The sequence below is a fragment of the Dasypus novemcinctus genome, chromosome 6 (genome assembly GCF_030445035.2).
Source record: "Dasypus novemcinctus isolate mDasNov1 chromosome 6, mDasNov1.1.hap2, whole genome shotgun sequence".
Lineage (NCBI taxonomy): Eukaryota > Metazoa > Chordata > Mammalia > Cingulata > Dasypodidae > Dasypus > Dasypus novemcinctus.
Window position 1 is genome coordinate 79007006 of NC_080678.1, and position 17660 is coordinate 79024665.

The 17660-nt window shown below is 47.8% G+C and overlaps 1 protein-coding gene across 1 annotated transcript in view; it reads left to right on the forward strand.

Annotated features, from left to right (window-relative positions):
- Positions 1 to 17660, forward strand: part of MACROH2A2 (macroH2A.2 histone) — a 43933-nt gene extending 26273 nt beyond the window's left edge. The window contains exons 3-9 of the mRNA XM_004470552.5: positions 554 to 660; positions 2413 to 2610; positions 3682 to 3792; positions 5184 to 5283; positions 11005 to 11094; positions 14882 to 15056; positions 16900 to 17660. Coding sequence (XP_004470609.1) covers positions 554 to 660; positions 2413 to 2610; positions 3682 to 3792; positions 5184 to 5283; positions 11005 to 11094; positions 14882 to 15056; positions 16900 to 17065 — 947 coding nt within the window. The 3' untranslated portion in view covers positions 17066 to 17660. The remainder of the gene's footprint in view (positions 1 to 553; positions 661 to 2412; positions 2611 to 3681; positions 3793 to 5183; positions 5284 to 11004; positions 11095 to 14881; positions 15057 to 16899) is intronic.

The window sequence follows — 17660 nt, forward strand, 5'->3', positions numbered from 1 at the left end:
ACAATACAACTGCTTGTCCTTCCTTAGCTAGAACTTAGCCACATGCCACACTGATCAACTAGGGTCATTGGGAAATGTAGTCTCCATTCCTGCGGATATGGGCTCAGCAAAAATCAGAGGGAGGGAGCGGATGAAGCTCAAGTGGTTGAGCACCTGTTTCCCATGTACAAGGTCCCAGTTTGATCCCAGATACCTCCTAGAACAAACAAACAAACGAAAAACCAACTCTTATTGGGGAGAGATGTAGCTCAGTGGTTGAGCGCCTGCTTCCATGTTATGAGGTCCTGGGTTAATCCCTGGTACCTCCTTAAAAAAAAAAAATCATGGGTCCATCTACTAAGGAATGAGGGAGAGAATAAATATTGAGAGAAAATATGTTACTTGTGTGTGACCTGAGTTCTCATCAGCTTTCTGCATTTCTTTCCACATCCAAGCATAAAAAAATCACAAATGGACAATTGTGATCAAACATGAAGGCCGTTTCTAAAGAAAAGCTTTAGAAAGCTCAGACCCCATTCTGTGATGACCTGTTAACACCCTCTTGTAATTTCAGCGGAAATTCTAGAATTGGCTGGGAATGCCGCGAGGGACAACAAGAAGGCGCGGATAGCTCCAAGACACATCCTGCTGGCTGTGGCGAACGATGAGGAGCTCAACCAGGTATGTGTCTGAAGCCCTGAGACAAGCCACAAGTCCTTCCTGCTACAACCCCACTTGCATTTATACGAAAAAATTCAGACCAGAGAAGAAAAGAACAAATCCTGGGAGCCATGTCATTCAGATTCAAAGTAAAATTGCCTCTGCAATGGAGCCCGTTATATATTCTGGGACTTGCCAGACCTTCTTTATCTTTCTAAAGGCACACTCAGTGTTTTGCTGGGGAAGGCCTCTGCACATATATGTTCTTCTCTTCATAGCTGTTTTGTTGATAATTTCTTATTATTTCTTTGTTGATAATTTCTTCTAATGAGGGCAGGGGAATCACCCTTTATATATTAGAACCAACTCTGAAGTGGAATGAATGCCCTTCCAAGAACATGCAAGGTGGAAGTTAGGTAATATTTGACTTTTTATTTATATTTAATTTTTCTTTTTAATTTTTTTTTAGGAGGTCCTGGGGATTGGACCCAGGACTTCATACAGGGGAAGCAGGTGCTCAAGCACTGAGTTACATCCACTCCCCTATTTATTTTCTACATTCTTCTCAAACTGTCAGGGTTAAAGAACCAGTTCCTCTTGTTTCCAACCCACTGTGGACTGATCATTTTTTAAAATGGACTAAAAATGAATTATTAGAAAAATGAAATAAAAAAAAATAAAAATAAACCAAATGCAAGCACTGATTTTTGTTAAGAGCTCCAGTGTCTATACAATGCCTCTGTCATTTTGTTCTAAGAGATTCTGGACTCTAACTCTCAATTTCTATACTTCTCTTGTCACACTCAGATTAACTTGCAGGTCACGGACCAGCCCTGGTCCAGGGGTGACATTTGGAGTACTGCTGCTTTAGAATGTGCAGGATCGATTAGTGTGGTAGTACATGTGGGTTACTCACAAGGAAATAAACACACATCATTTGGGAGGTTCGTGGTCACACATTTTGCTGATGGAACACATCATCAAAAGAGTATGGGGGTAACTAAGAAAAAAGAGAGAGAGTATGGGGAAAGCAAATGTGGCTCAAACAATTGAGCTCCCACCTACCACATGGGAGGTCCCAAGGTTCCATGCCTGGTGCCTCCTGGAGAAGACGAGCAAGACAGCGGGTTCACATGATAGGCAGGCATGGCAAGGTGACACAAGATGACGCAACAAAGAGAAAATGAAATGAGAGACACAGCAAACCAGGGAGCTGAGATGGCTCAGGTGATTGAGCACCTCTCTTCCACATGGGAGGTCCCAGGTTCTGTTCCCAGTGCCTCCTCAAGAGAAGACGAGCAGACACAGAGAGCATGCAGCGAATGGACACAGAGAGCAAACAGTCAGCACAAACAACAGGGTAGGGGGAATAAATAAAATAAATCTTTAGAAAAAGAGTATGGAGACCATGGTCTGTGGTTCACTGTGTCTGGTCCTTTAGTTGACCTTTGAACCTAACTTTTGACAAACGGTACTCCCTACATCTGACACTCTTTATCCTTGGTTGTGTCTGGAATACAGAGCCAAGGGGAACATCCCTGGTTTCAACCTCTATAACCCTTTTATTTTACTTTGCTTTGTTTTCCTTTCTGTAGAAGATCACAGGCCTACAAAGAAACGCTATACAAGTCAAAGAGGGGAAAGCCATTTAACTTGTGCATTACGCAATTTCTTCAGGAAAGCAAAGACACATTGTGTCAACAGTTCAAATTGTATTGAATCTAGAATGAGAAAGCTGGTTGCTGAATGAGCTCATGCTTTTTCTCTCTTCAGCTGCTAAAAGGAGTGACCATCGCCAGTGGAGGCGTCCTGCCCAGAATTCACCCTGAGCTGCTGGCCAAAAAGCGAGGGGCCAGAGGCAAGTCGGAAACGATCCTCTCCCCTCCCCCAGAGAAAAGAGGAAGGAAATCCACATCGGGCAAGAAGGGAGGCAAGAAATCCAAGGCTGCCAAGCCACGGACGTCCAAAAAGGTGAGCCAAGGCTGCGTCTTGTGAGCCAGGGACTCCCACGGCACGAGAGGAAAGATTAAAAGAGCAAAAGGTGAGGGTGTCACCAGCATCTGAAGGAGAAGCCTCTGCAGCTTGAGAAGAAAAGAACTAGAATGGATACGTAGAATAATAAAGGGCCTTTGGTAGGAGACCTCAAATCATCAAACGGGGTCCTCCAGAGGTCTCCAAACCAAAAGCATGGGTAGTTTCCGTTTTTCCAGATCTCTTCCATCACTCCCACTGAAATCATATGATGAAAGATGATGACCTGGAACCCTGTTTCTCTAGAGTGCCATGTTGCATACTTAAAAAAAGGTCTGGTATCCCATAAATGGTCCCTGGAGTTCAGCCAATGGGACTTCAGGTGTTTGGGATAGCTAGTTATGCTAAGTAGCTACAGCTCAGAGATGCCATTTGTGGGTAATACTTTCATGTGCTGTCCAATACGGTAACCACTAACCACAAGTGACTATTTCAACTTGAATTAAAATTGAATCAAATTAAAAATTCATCACCTCAGTTGCACCGGCCCCATTTCAAGGGCTTGCTGGCACTGGTCAGTGCCAGCAACATTTCCATGATTGCAGAAAATTCTACTGGACAGCTCTGCTTTCGAGGCTGTCAAACTTTCATTGCACAAATCTCCGTGATAGCACAAAAGATTATGTAAGGGTTCACTCAACTGCCTCTGCACCCTGGGAAGATCCTGAGGAGAGGGCAGGAGGAGAAGTGTGCTGGGCACGACTGCGCTCGGTCCTGGAGCTTGACATCACGAGCCACAGAACAGAAAGGAGCAATAATGTGTACGTGTCTGGGTCTGGGTGAGGATGACAGGCCGTGGGAACCCCTCTGACACATTCTTTTTTTGCAGTACCCTTTTCTTCTCCTCGTGTTACTGTCCCTTGCTTCCCTCCATCGAGGAACAGCAGAACACGATGCCCAGTCACATCCTGTCACATCCAAGCTGGTAGTGGCCATAGGAGGAGCTTAGTAAAGCCACCTCGGTCCTTTTCGGGATCGTTGCCCATCTGTCCTTCTGATTTCTACCAACAGTCCAAACCAAAGGACAGCGATAAGGAAGGAACTTCAAATTCCACCTCTGAAGATGGGCCAGGGGATGGCTTCACCATCCTGTCTTCCAAGAGCCTTGTCCTAGGGCAGAAGGTAAGAACGACAAACATAAGGTGCTGTAGTAAAACACCATTGCGTTTTTATAGCCTCCTGCATACAAGCAATGATGCCTCCTTCGGCCCTTGTGCCCCGAATGCAACTTTCACACTGGTCTTGAATTATTCCTTTTTAAAGTCGTTTCTGCATCATGAGAGTGAACAAGCTCTTTAGTACTGAAAACTGTAAATGCTGACATTGGTCGGCCAGAGGTAGGCAGAGAGGGGCTTCCTGGCCAGAAGAGAGAGTGGCATTCTGGCTTTGCTAGGAATTTCCCATGCCCCAGTTATTTCTATGCCCACCAAAAGATGGGGAAAAAATCCATAACTTTCTCAAACTGCCTTTGGGAAGCCTGCCTGACATGGTTCGATGTAATTTATCCAAGAAAGAAAGCAGAAGTAAATGTTTCCTGAATATCCCTGGTGTTAGAAATGAATTATTTGCCAGTAATCCAGTCTGCTCCCCTTTCTGGATGGCAGAAAGAAAACAAAACGGGGCCAAACATTTGAACAGTCTTGGGCAGTATGACAGCAGCCCAGCCAGATATGCAAAGAATTCATTTTCACAAGTTAAAGTTTACTTAGCAGACCGTTTATCCACCGAGTAGACAGGGGCTGAAGTAAGAGATGTGAGGATCCCGTCAGTTCGGTCATCTATCTGGCCACAAGTTTGCCCTCGGGCAACTAGAAAGGGCACAAATGGGGGCTCCTAATTCATCACTGGGGAGCGAAGGAAGCAAAAGGCAGGATGCGGGCCCCCTCTAGGGGCTGTCCGCATCAGTGGCCATAAGCTTTCTCTCACTTACCTAGAGGAGCATAAGGTTCTCGCTCCCACATGCAGACGCGAAGGATGCCCCATTCCACTGGGCTTCATCCACAGAGGGCAGCATTTCACATTCTTGGGGACCCAAGAATGTGGTCCCCAAAAGGGTGCATGGCCAGACATAAGCAGGGTGGAATCCCAGAGCACGTCAAAAATGTCCCCCCAGAAAGGCCACTGACTTCTCAGCCCTGCCCTCAAAAGGTCAGAGCTGCTTTGGGAGCAGGACATTGTGGCAGAAGGGAGCGAGAGCCCCGGCTTCCGTGGCAGGAGCCGCCCAGGGGAGGCATCACCGAAAACCAAGGCCACAAGGGTTGGAAGCCGACCCTAGATGTGGAGGCAGATTGGTTGCATGCCGCTAGCCTCAACGTGAAAATCAAATCCATTGAGGTCAAAAGAGCCTGTTGAAAACCAAACACCTGGGAAACCTGAGGCCGGTACTCCATCTGCTGCCCCTTTCCATTGACACTCAGTGTAACCACGAGACTGCAGGGGTATGGTGGGAAACTCTGCCAGTTTTCCATGGGATTTGGTCTTGCCCTATTCTCCACCTTCTCTTCCTGCTGCAGCTGTCCCTGACCCAGAGTGACATCAGCCATATTGGCTCCATGAGAGTGGAGGGCATTGTCCACCCCACCACCGCAGAAATTGACCTCAAGGAAGATATAGGTAAGTCCCGAGACTTCCATCGCTGTGAAGCTGGTCAGTGTTAACTGGACATTGCAGTGCTCGGTACCACGTCAAACTCTTAGTCTCTATATGACTGAACGACATTGCTAGAGAGTAAGTAGCTTTGCTTTTGTTTGTTTTTAAGGAGTTACCAGGGATTGAACCCAGGACCTTGTACATGGGAAGCTTGTGCTCAAGCACTTGAGCTATATCCGCTCCCCCAGCTTTGTTTTAATTCTGTACATTTCCTTTTAGAAATTTGAATGGAAGTATTGCATAAAAACAGAAATGTGCATGGATCATTAGTGTTCAGCTTGATGAATATTTTCAAAGTGAACACGCCTGTGAAACCAGCGCCTAGCTGCTGAAACAGAACCTTGGGAGCCACCCCCCTAGTCCTGTCCCCTCCAACGATAACCTAGGCCCAAGGGTTCCTAACAAGGGGTCCGTGGGCCTGAATTTAAATTTGAAAAAAGTATTCTTGTGGGGACATGTTGGCGCGGGTGTGATATATTTATTAAATAACACACAGTGTAGTGTGGACTTAGTAAGGGGTCCACAGTTTTCACCTGACTGGCAAAGGGGTCCATGGAACAAAAAAAGGTTAAGAACCCCTGCTCTAGCCTGTGTCCTAACAGCACGGAAGCGTTTCACCTGTTTTGAATTTTACATAAATGAAACCATGTAGTATATACTCTTCCCCAACTGGCTTCTTTTTCTCAACACTGTATTTGTGAAATTCCTCCACACTATCGAGTGCGGTTATAGTTCGTTTTTGCTGCATCGTACGATTTACCACAGTTATTGATCCAGTCCTACCGCTGATGGCGTTTGGGTGGTTTCCAGTTGGGTCTACAATGAATAGTGGTGCTATAGACGTTGTTGTACATGTTTTGAGGTAAAACGCTACATATGTTTTAAGTTTAAATATTGAGACCACTATTGGCCAAAAGGAAACGGACATCTAGAAAAAATTACACTCTGTAAGTCCCCGCGTGGGTTTATTCTAGCAGTGGTCAGGTCCTGTTCCAGGAGTGGTGGTGGGCTGCTGGTTTTAGTGAGGTGGTGGAGCGAGGAGGGGAAGCCCTCGGGGCGCTGGAAATGACGGCTTATTAAATGATCACCATCTCAGCCCGAAATCTCCACTGAAAAGGTAAAGTGGTAAAGTGAGTCAAGAAAAGGCTTTATTAATTAATTCATTTTTGAGTTACCGGGTCTGGGGATGGAACCCAGGACCTCGTGTGTGCGTAGCCGGCGCTCAAGCACTGAGCCACATCGGCTTCCCTGAGTTGGTTTTTTGGTTTGTTTGCTTGTTGTTTGTTTTTTTTGTGTTCTGCTTTTAGGAGGCACCGGGAACCGAGCCCGGCACCTCCCGTGTGGGATGCAGGCGCTCGCCACCTTGAGCCGCATCCGCTCCCCAGAATAGGCCTCTCCCCTGGGTGCCGGGCCTCTCAGGTAGGCCGTCTGGGGCAGCTGCCAGGTGCCGGCACCGGGGTCCTGAGCCTGCTGGGCTCCACTTAAGCTTCCCCCATGGCACCAGAGGCCACTTGCTTTGTCGAGCGGGAGACAGGAAGGCACTGGACAGAGCCGAGTATTAAAGAGAAGCAGGGCTTCACCTCCCTAGGGGCCGGGCCGTGCAGATTCCTTCCCACTTCCATCTCGGCCCAGGCCCAAAGGCTGCGGGCGACTCTCTCCCTGAGAAAGGCTCCCCCTAGTGGCTTGAATCTTGAGCTCTGTTTCGAAGCTGCAGTGTTCCTGCTTCATACATTTCTATTATATTTGAATATTTATATCAGAAGAACAACAATGATACTTCTGATTTTTTACTTTTATTGTGGTAACATACATGTAACAAAATTTGCCATATTTAACCATTTTAAATGTACAATTCAGTGGCAATAATTACATTCACACTGTTGCTCTGCCATCACCCACCATCTACCACCAAAACTTTTTCATTACTCCAAACAGGAACTCTGTACCCACTAAGCAATAGTGGCCCCCTGACCCCTGGTAACCTGTACTCTACTTTCTGCCACTATGGATTTGCCTATTCAAAAATATTTCATACAAATGGAATCATACAATATTTGACCTTTCATGTTCTGGTTTATTTCACTCAGCCCAATGTTTTCAAGTCTCATTCATCCATGTTGTCACATGTATCAGGACTTCATTCCTTTCCGTGTCTGATTAATATCCCATATATTTATATTCTACATTTTCTTTATCTGTTCATCTGTTGATGGACACGGGCTTTTCCACCTTTTGGCTACTGTGAATAATGCTGCTATGAATATTGGTGTCCATATGTACCGAGTGGAATTGCCAAGTCATGTAGCAATTCCATGGTTAACTTTTTGACGAACCGCCAGGCTGCTTCCCACGGCGGCCGCACTATTTTACATTCTCACCAACAATAGACGGGGATTCCATCTCTCCACGTCCTCACCAACTCTCTATATATTTTCCATTTTTTTAAATAACAGCCATCCTAGTGCGTGTGGTCCTACTGGGTGTGGTGGAGCAGAAAGAGTATTAAACTCAAACTCAGATCACAGAGAGGATTATAAGGCCCACCCCTTGGGAATCTGCAGGTTAAAGGAGCTGAAGGCCAGCAAAACGGTTCAGGGCACACTGCAAGTTCTGGAGTCAGCCTGGGCTGGGCCCTGGATTTTACTGGTCACTTCCTAGTTACATGTGACCTTGGGCAGGCTTCTTAACCTTCTCAAGTTTGGTTCCCTCACCTGTAAGTGCAGATAACCTGCCTCATCGAGGTGCTGTGAAGGTGAAATCAGATTACACATATATGGCGTTTAGTGCAGTGGAGGCCAAAAGCATTTAAAAAATGACAGTCTTTTTTCTGGTTGTTGGGTTGTTACAAGGAGTTGCTCCTGTTATGAATTCATTCTATACCATCATCACCTAAACCAGTCACCACTTACAGATAAAGTCCTGATTTATTGTTTTTTAAAAAGTATATGTTATTACAGAAAATTTCAAACATATACCGCAAAAAGCAGATGAGTATGACGACACCCTCTGTGTCCATCACCCAGTTGCAATAATCGGCAACCCATGGCCACACTGGTTTCAGCTACTTTTGTGTGTGTGTGTTCAAAAAAATTTTCAGCTTTATTTTGTACACTTAATAATTGAAAATATAAAAAATAATTGAAAAAGAAAAAGAAAACACAGTTGAATAAAAACATACATTTCTCAATTAAATGTACTGGATACATGTAAGTGTTTTGGGGAGGGGATTTTGTGGGGTTTTTTAAATCATACAATATATTTGGTTCATAGTAACACAATCATACAGTATTTGTCCCTTTGTGTCTGGCTTGCTTTGCTCAACAAGGGACTACTTTTTAATGGCATGACTACAATACTGTTACCACACCTGAAAAAAAAAAAACAGTAAATCTTTAACATCATCAAACATCCAGTCAGTGTTCAAATTCCAATTGTATCATAAATGTCAATTTTTTAAAAATTTATTTGAGTCAGAATCCAAGTAAATTTACACTTTGCAATTAGTGATAAATCTCTTAAGTCTCTGATAACCAACAGGTCCTTTCTTTTCCTTCTCTTTTCTCTTTCTTTCTCTCAATTTTCAAATGAGGAAACCTGGCCATTTGTCCTGCCGAACTTTCCACAGTCTGTATTTTTATTTCATCCTCCTAATTTTGTTAAAAGTATTTCTTTGTTGTTCTTATAAATTGATAGTTGGATCTAGAAGTGTAATAAGATTCAGGTTCAAAATTTGGGCAGGACTACCTTGTTGGTGAAACAGTGCCCTTCCATCAGGAGGCACGTAATGTCTACTCATCTTTTTTGTGATGTTAGAGCCACTGAAGATCCATCTCTAGACCTGGTCTTTCTTAGAGGTTGCAAAGTAGTAATAGTCTGATGCTATCATTCCTTCTTCATTTACTCATTGGAATACTTACATAGAGAGCAGCTTCTCTCCCCAACTCCACAGTCTCATTTATTCTTAAAAAGTCTTCTGGGAGCAGATGTGGCTCGAGCAGTTGAGCACCCGCCTCTCACATGGGAGGTCCCGGGTTCAGTTCCTGGTGCCTCCTGAAAAAAACAAACAATAAGGAAAACAAACTAAAGAACCAACTTAAGGGAGCAAATGTGGCTCAGGGGTTGTGTACCGGCTTCCTACATACAAGGTCCTGGGTTCAATCCCTAAAAAAAAGTACCTAAAAGTACCTAAAAAAAAAAACAAAACATGTCTTCAGTGAAGGGAATGGTATCACCTTGTCTTTTAAACTTTCCCCTTTGGTCTGAATGCACAGGGTGGCAACTGAGATGTATGTTCCCTTCCTTCTCAATTTCCCCGAGACCAACATGACCTTGGCTACCAGCTCCGGTTCCTGAGTCTCCTCAGGCTTATGTGATTTTATTCCTGGCCAGCAGATGAAGCACTGGCCTGGAGTCTGAGAGCCAGAAAGGAGACAGAGATCCATAGGTGCTACACTTGGCCTCGCCAGGAATCACCATTCCTGACTATCATGTTGAAACCCAAGCGTGTTCATGAAGAAAGCTTCCCCCGGGCCCGGTGGAGAGACTGAGCGTACTGTGGCTCTTCAGACAGACCTGAGCGTTTGAGTGTGGTGCAGGGAAGCCTCCTTGCTCAGCTTCTAGGGAAGCCTCTGAACTGAATAATAATGATAATAACAATAACAATAACAATAACTACTAACCATAAAGCAAAAGAGCTGAGACGTGCCCCAGACGGCCAGAGCATCAAATTATTAGAAGATGAAACACGTGAGATGAGACACCTCACCTCCCACCACAAGAGCAGTGGTCCAAGTCTGGGCAAAACGCCCACCTGTCATCTCAGTCATGGGAGGGTCAGGAGGGAGCTGGGGCCCCGGGTGCACACAGGTGGGTTCCTGCTGGGCCAGAGGTGGAGTCCTGCCATCTCCTTGGGCTTCCGCTCGCCTCTGAGGTATTGAGTAGGACTCAGGGACCCCCCCCAGCAGGACGGTCCTCAGAGATTAATCACTCAGTTCTCTGAACTCTTCCATTGCAATTTGAGGCCACGTTGGGGACAACACGTCAGGGTACCCTGGGCCTGTAGTTCTCTGAACTCTTCCATTGCAATTTGAGGCCACGTTGGGGACAACACGTCAGGGTACCCTGGGCCTGTATCTGTCCTACAACCCCCAGGACTCACAATGAGTGGTGGTGGTCGTGCTGAGATGGACATGGGATTCCAGAGCTTGGAGCCCAGAGGTTCCTGCTCCGCCGCCTGTCATCACCAGGTTCGGCCTCCAAGGCTCGGCTCTGGGACTAGACTTAGAAGCTCGTGAAGAGAGGCAGGCTGCAGGCTCGGTGTGGGGTGCTGCTGTCAAGTCACCAAGACACTGATTCGAATCAACACGATGTGGGTTACTAGAGCATAGAGTAGCGTACACAGAGAGGACACTGGAGCCTCAGTTTTTAAAAATCATCTTCAGGATTCATGTCTTAAGACTGCCTTCTAGACAAATCATCCCTAAGAATGTCCTGTAAGTTTATTAGAATCTCAGTCCTGCTGGATGGAGACCCAGAGACCCTTGCCACCACGGAACACTAGCAAACCAAGATTTCAGTTGTGAAACTTGAGTCCTAGTTTCTTTTCTGGCCTACTAAGAATGTGTCCAACTGTGAGGACATGGAAAAGAACCACCACAATGGCTTCCCATTGTTCTCTTTTTTTAGGCAAAGCCTTGGAAAAGGCTGGGGGGAAAGAGTTCTTGGAAACAGTCAAGGAGCTTCGTAAATCCCAAGGGCCTTTGGAAGTTGCTGAAGGTAAGTGTGGAACTGGGCCCATATTCCCAACACAGCCTCACTGCCTTCCTCTCCTTGCAGCCTTGCATGCTTCTGCTCATCAGTTTGTGAAACAAAACATGCCATAATTAATCAGGAAGCTATTTTAGCATCTCTCTGACGATTTGAACAGGCCCATATGTGGAGACTACCAAGTTTGCATCAGATCCCCCCAAAATGGTTTGGAGCCATTGGGTAACTTTTTCCTTTGTTCATTGTGATAAAATACATATAGCATTAAACTTACTTTTGTAACCACTTAAGTATGCAGTTCAGGGGCATTACGTACATGTACAGTGTTGTGCAACCATCACCACCATCTAGATCCAGGACTTTTGCATCACCCCAAATGGAAACCCCGTACCCATAAAGCAATCACGCCCCGTTCCCGTCTGTCCCAGCCCTTGGCAACCTCCCATCTGCTTTCTGTCTCTATGGATTTGCCAATTCTGGATATTTCATAGGTGGCCTTTTGTGCCTGGCTTCTTTCACTTAGCATGGTGTTTTCAAGGTCCATCTATCATGTAGCATATCAGAACTTCAGTCCTGTTGACTGCTGAATAATATTCCATTTATGGATATACCACAATTAGTTTCTCCATTCATCTGCTGATAGACACTTGGGTTTCGTCCTTTTGGCCTCTGTGTATGCTGTAAGTCATGTTGGTAGACCGGTAGTTGTTGGAACACCTGTTTTCAATTCTACTGGGTAACTTTTGACAGGCAGATCCAACTTCAAGTCCATGCCTGACCCACAGCATCACCAACCAGTTCACTCCCTGAACATCCAGTGACTGCACAAATGCTAGGGCTTCAGACGTCAATAAAGCCCCTTCCTGCCCTTAAGCACTGCATAGTCTTCTAAGAAAGACAAACACATAAATGGGGCATGGTGGAGGCATGGGGGGGCACGACCTCTGCCTGGAGGGCTCCCATGCAGAAGGGAGAACTGCTTTGTACCTTAAGGCACAAGGTGGAGTTGGGTGGTGAGAGCAATGGGCGAAGGCTTAGGTCACAGGAGAGCAGGCTGTGTCGGGTCAGCAGGTAGCGAGGAGAGAAACAGCGACCAGAGACGAGACTGGGTCCCATGGACTGTGATAAGGGGTCTTGGTCGGCCCTCATCTGGGCAAGAGGGGTGCCCCTGGAGTTTCAGCAGAGGACTGCCGTAATCAGATTTGATTGTCAGAAAAGTGCCAGGGGCTTTGAGTCCAGAAAGAACATGCGTTCTGCTTCAAACTCCACACCTACTAGTCACCCGTCCGTGCAGCACTGACAGATGAAATGCCTTTTATAAAATTTTAAGACAGAGCCACACTCAAATATAAGCTAACGGCAGCCGTGGTCAGAGCTAGAAGAACCGCCTGCAGTAGCAGCGGGGAGGTCGCAGCCCCAGCCCCTGGGCTCCAGGTCGAGTGACGAGTGGGGCCACCCGGAGGTGGCCTTCTGCAGGTCACGGGCATTGGGGGCAGCTCAAAGCAAGCGGCTGGCTGACTCCCACGGCCGTTACAGGAAGCCAAAGCTCTGACCAGCCCCAGAACGATGGCGTGTGTAAAATCTGCCTTTCTAAAGTGGGAGAAGGGACCAGAAAGCGTGGCACCCAGGCCCAGGCCAGGCCCGCCGGTCAGTGCCTGGATCTCCCACCTCCCTTTTCCCCACGAGACAGAGCCCCAAATCAGCTGTGTAAGACTCGCTCTGACTTGGGGGCTGGGGGCTGGGGAGGCACCCACCAAACTGCCTGACATTGTAGAAAGAAGATCAAAAGGTTCCAACCCTTCCAGATGGAGCTGCAGCGAGAAACTAGAGGAACACTATTTAAAGAGATCACGGCTGAATTTCCCAGAAATGAACACACGAGTCCTTAGTTGGAAATGTCGAGCATAATAAATAAAAATCCAAAACCTGGCCCATTGTGGTGACATGCCAGGTATTCAAAGAAGCAAGAGAAATCTTAAAAGCAACCCAGAGGAAAGGACAGTTCTACTGACCACAGACTTCTCATCAGCAACAAAAGATGCTTGAAAATGGGAAAGAAGTATCTCCAAAGCACTCTCAACCAAGAAGTCCATGTGTTCCCAACTTGTCTTTTTTTTTTTTTTTTTTTAAAGATTTATTTATTTATTTAATTTCCCCTCCTCCCCTGGTTGTCTGTTCTTGGTGTCTATTTGCTGCGTCTTGTTTCTTTGTCCGCTTCTGTTGTCATCAGCGGCACGGGAAGTGTGGGCGGCGCCATTCCTGGGCAGGCTGCTCTTTCTGAAGGGTAAGGGGGGTAGAAAGAAGCACAGTTTCAGACGTGCAAGAATTGAGCGTCAGCAATCCACAGACCTTGCCGGAAGGACTTCGAAAGGCCACATGAGCTAAGAAATTGGCTGTGCTAGGGCTAAGTAGCCACAGCCCAGACAAATCCCTGGGGGCACCCTGACAAGGAGGGACGGGTGAGGTCAACCAAAAAGGAGACAGTCCATCAGGTTGTGATACCGTATTTCATCCAACTTCAAAACACCATCAGACGTAAGATATGCCCCTATATGAACCACAAAGAACGAAGCCATTGCCAAGGCGGGAGTCCAGTAGGAGACGCCACACAGAGTTGGGATGTGTTCCCTTTACGAGCAAACAGGAAGTGAACTCACCACAGCAAGAAACTCGCAGGTCTCACTGCATGGACAGAGGGAAAGCCTCACTAGAGAATCTGAACCACAAGCGGGGACTCCTGGAGATTTGCAGCCCAGTTTATCCAGTTTACCGTGCTGGTGAGATCCAAAACAGCTCCAGGCTGAGAAGTGAGTGGGAAGTGACCTCAGTTTGGTAGTGTCCCCAGGTGACTCAGGAGCAAAAACAAAATCTCTCTGGAAGATCTCAGCTTCAGCCCAGGCTGACAGTGATTGTTAGACACATCCTGACATCAGGGATGTTAAAATGTAAGAAAATAAATAAATGCAAGTACGTGTTAGACTATGGCAGTGCAGGGCACACAGACCGTGGCTGGCAGGGAGGAGGGTAGATCCAGAGACTGTTAATATTTCAGCAGCAGAGGCATTGCCAGGGTGCAAGAAGGGGAGGGTTTCCAGGCTGAGCAAGTGAGTGGAAAGGCAGGTCTTTCATTCATCCTGTAAATACAGTCAGAGAGCACAGAAGCTCGTCAAAGATGTCTCACATTAAGCTTCTACAACCTGCACTGGGGGGCAAGTGAGTGTAGCCCCGGGCTCTCCCTGCAACTCCAGAAGCAGCAGCCTCAGAGCACAGGCCTTCTGCCTGGAGGTGACGCACCAGGTGACAGCACTGCAACAAGACCACGCCGCCAGTCATTCTCTTTGCGAGTGCTGTGTGCCAAAAGGCAGTGTCACAACCCTAGCGTGTCCTTGACCCTTGTCCTCGGCATTTCTAGAGAACATTGTAAAGCATTACAAGCTACAAGCTGTGTTTTCCATTCCCAGTTGCTGTAGTAGTAGGCTAAAGTATTACCACATGCAACATTCAAAATCTAGCTTTAATCCAGGGCTTCACAGGGATGAGAAGGCATGGTTTCTTCTTGATTGACTTGACACTGCATTAGAAGATACTCCTCTGATTTAAAAGACTTTACATGTTCTATTTTAGAATACCATTCAGCTGGTAACAGAATTATATTTCAGATGCAGGTAGTGAGCCAACCCCGGTTGTGAGGAGTCTAAATCTCTGCAGTGTAAGGAAGCTACGTGATTGGGCCCAACCCCAGGCTTGGGTGAAAGCTCAGGCAGTAACCTCTGGCCTTCTTCTCTCCATGTCCCAGCCGCAGTCAGCCAGTCCAGCGGCCTAGCAGCCAAATTTGTCATCCACTGTCACATCCCTCAGTGGGGCTCCGATAAGTGCGAAGAACAGCTCGAAGAGACCATCAAAAACTGCCTCTCGGCAGCCGAGGACAAGAAGCTAAAGTCCGTCGCGTTCCCACCTTTCCCCAGCGGCAGGTAAGAGGTGCTTCTCCTGAGTTCACTCTTCCAGCCTTTTTTTTCCCCTGGGAGCCAGCTGCGCCCACCACTTACTAACTTCCTGCCTGGGCATTCCAGGAGGCGTGACCGCTGCTGCCAGGGCAGCAGGCTTGTTGACATGGGCGATCACAAAAGACCCCATTTCTATCCTTCAGCACACCCAGAGGGAAACGGCTGCGGCTCAAGCAACTGAGCTTCCGTTTACCATCTGGAGGACCCGGGTTTGCTCCCTGGGACCTCCTGGTAAAAAAAAAAAAAGAAAAAAGTCGTCCCAGACCTGCACGGCGCCGAGAGGCGCGGGCCCCCACGTGGGGAAGCATCACACCAAAAAGATGATGATGGCAACCAGACAGGGGAAAAAAGAAACAAAACAGAGAAATGGGGCCCACAGGTCTCCCGTGGCTGGGCCAGCTCCTCTGCCTCCTTGACAGAGCCGGGTAGAAAGGCCAGCTTTGGGTGAGGAATGGGAGGCCCAGAACGGTCGGAGGCAAGGCGGCACGTCATCTTGAGCGTCTGCCGCTTCCGCTTCCAAAGCCATGTCTCGACCACAGGAGCAGAAAACCCCAGCTCCAGGGCCTCGCTGCTCGGCATGTACCCTGTGGGCCCGCCGCAGCGACATCACCTGAGAGCTTGCTGGGATGCGGCATTCCAGGCCCCAGCGCCTGCCCGGAATCCAGTCCCCAGGCGATTCCTGCACTGCTTTGAGGACAGGAGCACCAGGAGGCGGAGGCTCGGGAAGGGACTTTGACAGACACTCACAGAGAAGTAGAATGCTCTCACCCACGCCTTGCTGAAAGCAGCGGGGAGGGACAGAATATTAGGGTTAATTGTCAGACCCCAATTGCGCACAGGAGCCGTCCTGGGTGAATAATGAGTACATCTGTTCTCACTCGCAGCCTAAACTCTCCCTTCAGCTCATAGCTGAAGCAATTTATTGCTTTAATTTTGAAACTCTCCCATCTTGCAAGAGATACGATTTAGTTTATAGAGATGTTCTATTTGTAGCCAAGTCATGAGAAGGCTAAGAGGGAAGAGGGAAGCCAGGAGGCACGGGTTCCTGCTGTAATCCCATCTCGGCCTAGGCAAGCAGCACTGGTCTCCACCGCCCGGACCCCCGGGCACTGGGGCTGAATTCTTTGTACAGCTGGGACCACAAGCAGGGCTGTTCTGGCTTCTGGAACACCACATGCGAGCGAGAAGATTTTATCCCAAGCAGGCTGTCCTGGATCCACCAAGGAGGCTCGATGGCTGACCCCAAATGACCACTTGGGGGGCCTTGTCCCCAGAGGCCAAAGCCACGGCCCAGGCTGGCAGGCAGCACTGCCGAGGTCCCAGGCGCTGGGGGCCCTGCTAGAGTCACCGCTGCTGCAGTTACATTGGTGTGGACGAATGGGCGAGAGGCATGAATACATGGAAAGGAATTAGGGAGACTAGCTTTTGAGCATACGTCTTTGCCATTTAATAATGATCTGGGTGGCACGTGAACCAGTTTTGAGGGAACTAATAAAGCCTACATTTGCCAGGCATTTTAAATGCTGAATTACTAGCATTTTTAAAGCAGGTGACGGGCTCCGCTCACCTACATTTTAGCTGTGGGCCCGTGGCTAAAATGGCTGGGTCTCTGAGTCAGCTTGGACACCTGTAGAGGGGGATACCGCCCCCTGCCCGCCCCCCTCCCAGGCTGTCACTCTGATCTGGTCAGAGATGAGACGTGGACAAGCACCGGGTTTGGCCAGGTGCCAACACCGGGGTCCAGGAGTTATTCCCACGGGCCCCAGTGGCCAAAATGAGGTCTGCTCAAGTGTCTTTTCCTTTTTGCCAGAAACTGCTTTCCCAAACAGACGGCGGCCCAGGTCACCCTGAAGGCCATCTCTGCGCACTTCGACGACTCCAGCGGGTCCTCGCTGAAGAACGTTTACTTCCTGCTCTTCGACAGCGAGAGCATCGGCATCTACGTGCAGGAGATGGCCAAGCTCGACACCAAGTAGCCCCCCGGGGCGGCCGCTGCCTTCTTCGGCAGGAACCCGAGAGGATTACCAGTCACCGGAGTGGGGTTTTAGTCTTTACCAGGAGAGAGGAAGGGTGCCGGCCAGCAGGGGGCGGAGGGTGGCCGCGCAGGGAAGCTGGTCTGTGGGGCTGCGGAGGCGGCAGGGGCAGCCCACCCCTGCCACGGAGCCCCCGCCTTTTATATTCTCTTAAAGAGCCTCAGCCTGTAATTAACCAGGTCTCCACAGGGGTTTCTTTCCATGTGTTTTCTTCCTGTTGTTTTAGAACTTTTTAAGAAAACAGACCTCGTTTTAGATTTATAGCATTGACTTTTACACACGCACCCACACACAAAAATCCTTTCAAAATTCTTACAATCTTTTGTTCCTCCTTTTTCCAAGGGCATAAAAGTGACTTGGGTTTTGTTTGTTGTCTGTATTCCATGATGGAGAGAAAATTGGAAGACATTTCACTGGTGCTTTCCTCTTCTGTTTTAGTGCCCCCAATTCCCAATACTATCTGTAACTACTCCTAAAGTTTTTGCTTCAGGCTTTTGTTTTGTTTTGTTTTTTAAAGAAAATGAAAGGAAAAAAAGGA